The 838-nt window shown below is 35.6% G+C and overlaps 1 protein-coding gene across 1 annotated transcript in view; it reads right to left on the bottom strand.

Annotated features, from left to right (window-relative positions):
- The window catches only part of LOC106871537 (uncharacterized), a 28,151-nt gene that overhangs the window by 13,410 nt on the left and 13,903 nt on the right, over positions 1 to 838 (bottom strand). Inside the window, exons 10-11 of the mRNA XM_052977839.1 lie at positions 534 to 612; positions 123 to 246 (exon numbers count right to left, since the gene is read on the bottom strand). Coding sequence (XP_052833799.1) covers positions 123 to 246; positions 534 to 612 — 203 coding nt within the window. The remainder of the gene's footprint in view (positions 1 to 122; positions 247 to 533; positions 613 to 838) is intronic.

The following is an 838-nucleotide window of genomic DNA, read 5'->3' as shown; positions in this document are numbered from 1 at the left end:
AGGCTAGTAATTAATTCTAGTCATTAACTTTGGATATCCTTGTTGCTTATTTTGAACCATACTTAATTCTGGTGCCTAAACTTAAATACCATATTCACCTTGAATCTATATATATATGTATAGATTCTACCACCTACCCTTGTGTAATTCTGTGTGGGAGTGGTCCCCAGGGGCTCGCGAAACGTGATCTCCTTGTAGTCAATCTTCCACAAGAGGCTGGCAAGGTCCTGCTCATACTTCCAGTTCCTGTCAATGAGAGAAAGAGAAAGAGAGAGAGAGAGAAAGAAGGTAAGGAAAAGGGGCCATAAAGGAGGGATTTAGATTCAAAAGTAGGAAGTGGTGGGCATGGTAGCATTGGTGGCCAAGATATTCATCATTCATATACATTTCTATATGTACACACCCACACATACAAAGTTATAAATGCATATATATATATACATATATATAATTATAACCATCTATTAATTTATATATACAAACACAAATGAATGAAAGCCACTACATCAAGGTATAACGAATGGATAACTCACCTGTAGATTACAACCAGGAAGACAATAATGACCACAGCAATACCACCAACAACGCCACCTATAATCTCTCTGATGTAATCTGTGAAAAACAAACAGATCATGTGGCCATATAGAAATACATCTTATAATAAATTCAAATTACGATGAACGTAAACAAACCAAATTTGCTTTTAGAAGCGTTGAGATGTCTTAGAAAGTTAAAGAAGTGATTTTAAATTCTCAATCGCAGAATAATGCTAATAATATAGCCTGAACAGGATAAACTACCCCTATTTTGCAGAAAAAAGTGTAGGTGGCTAGCTGTA

The sequence above is a fragment of the Octopus bimaculoides genome, chromosome 29, assembly GCF_001194135.2.
Source record: "Octopus bimaculoides isolate UCB-OBI-ISO-001 chromosome 29, ASM119413v2, whole genome shotgun sequence".
Lineage (NCBI taxonomy): Eukaryota > Metazoa > Mollusca > Cephalopoda > Octopoda > Octopodidae > Octopus > Octopus bimaculoides.
Note: the sequence above shows the minus strand (reverse complement) of the source record. Positions and strands in the feature narration are given on the sequence as shown.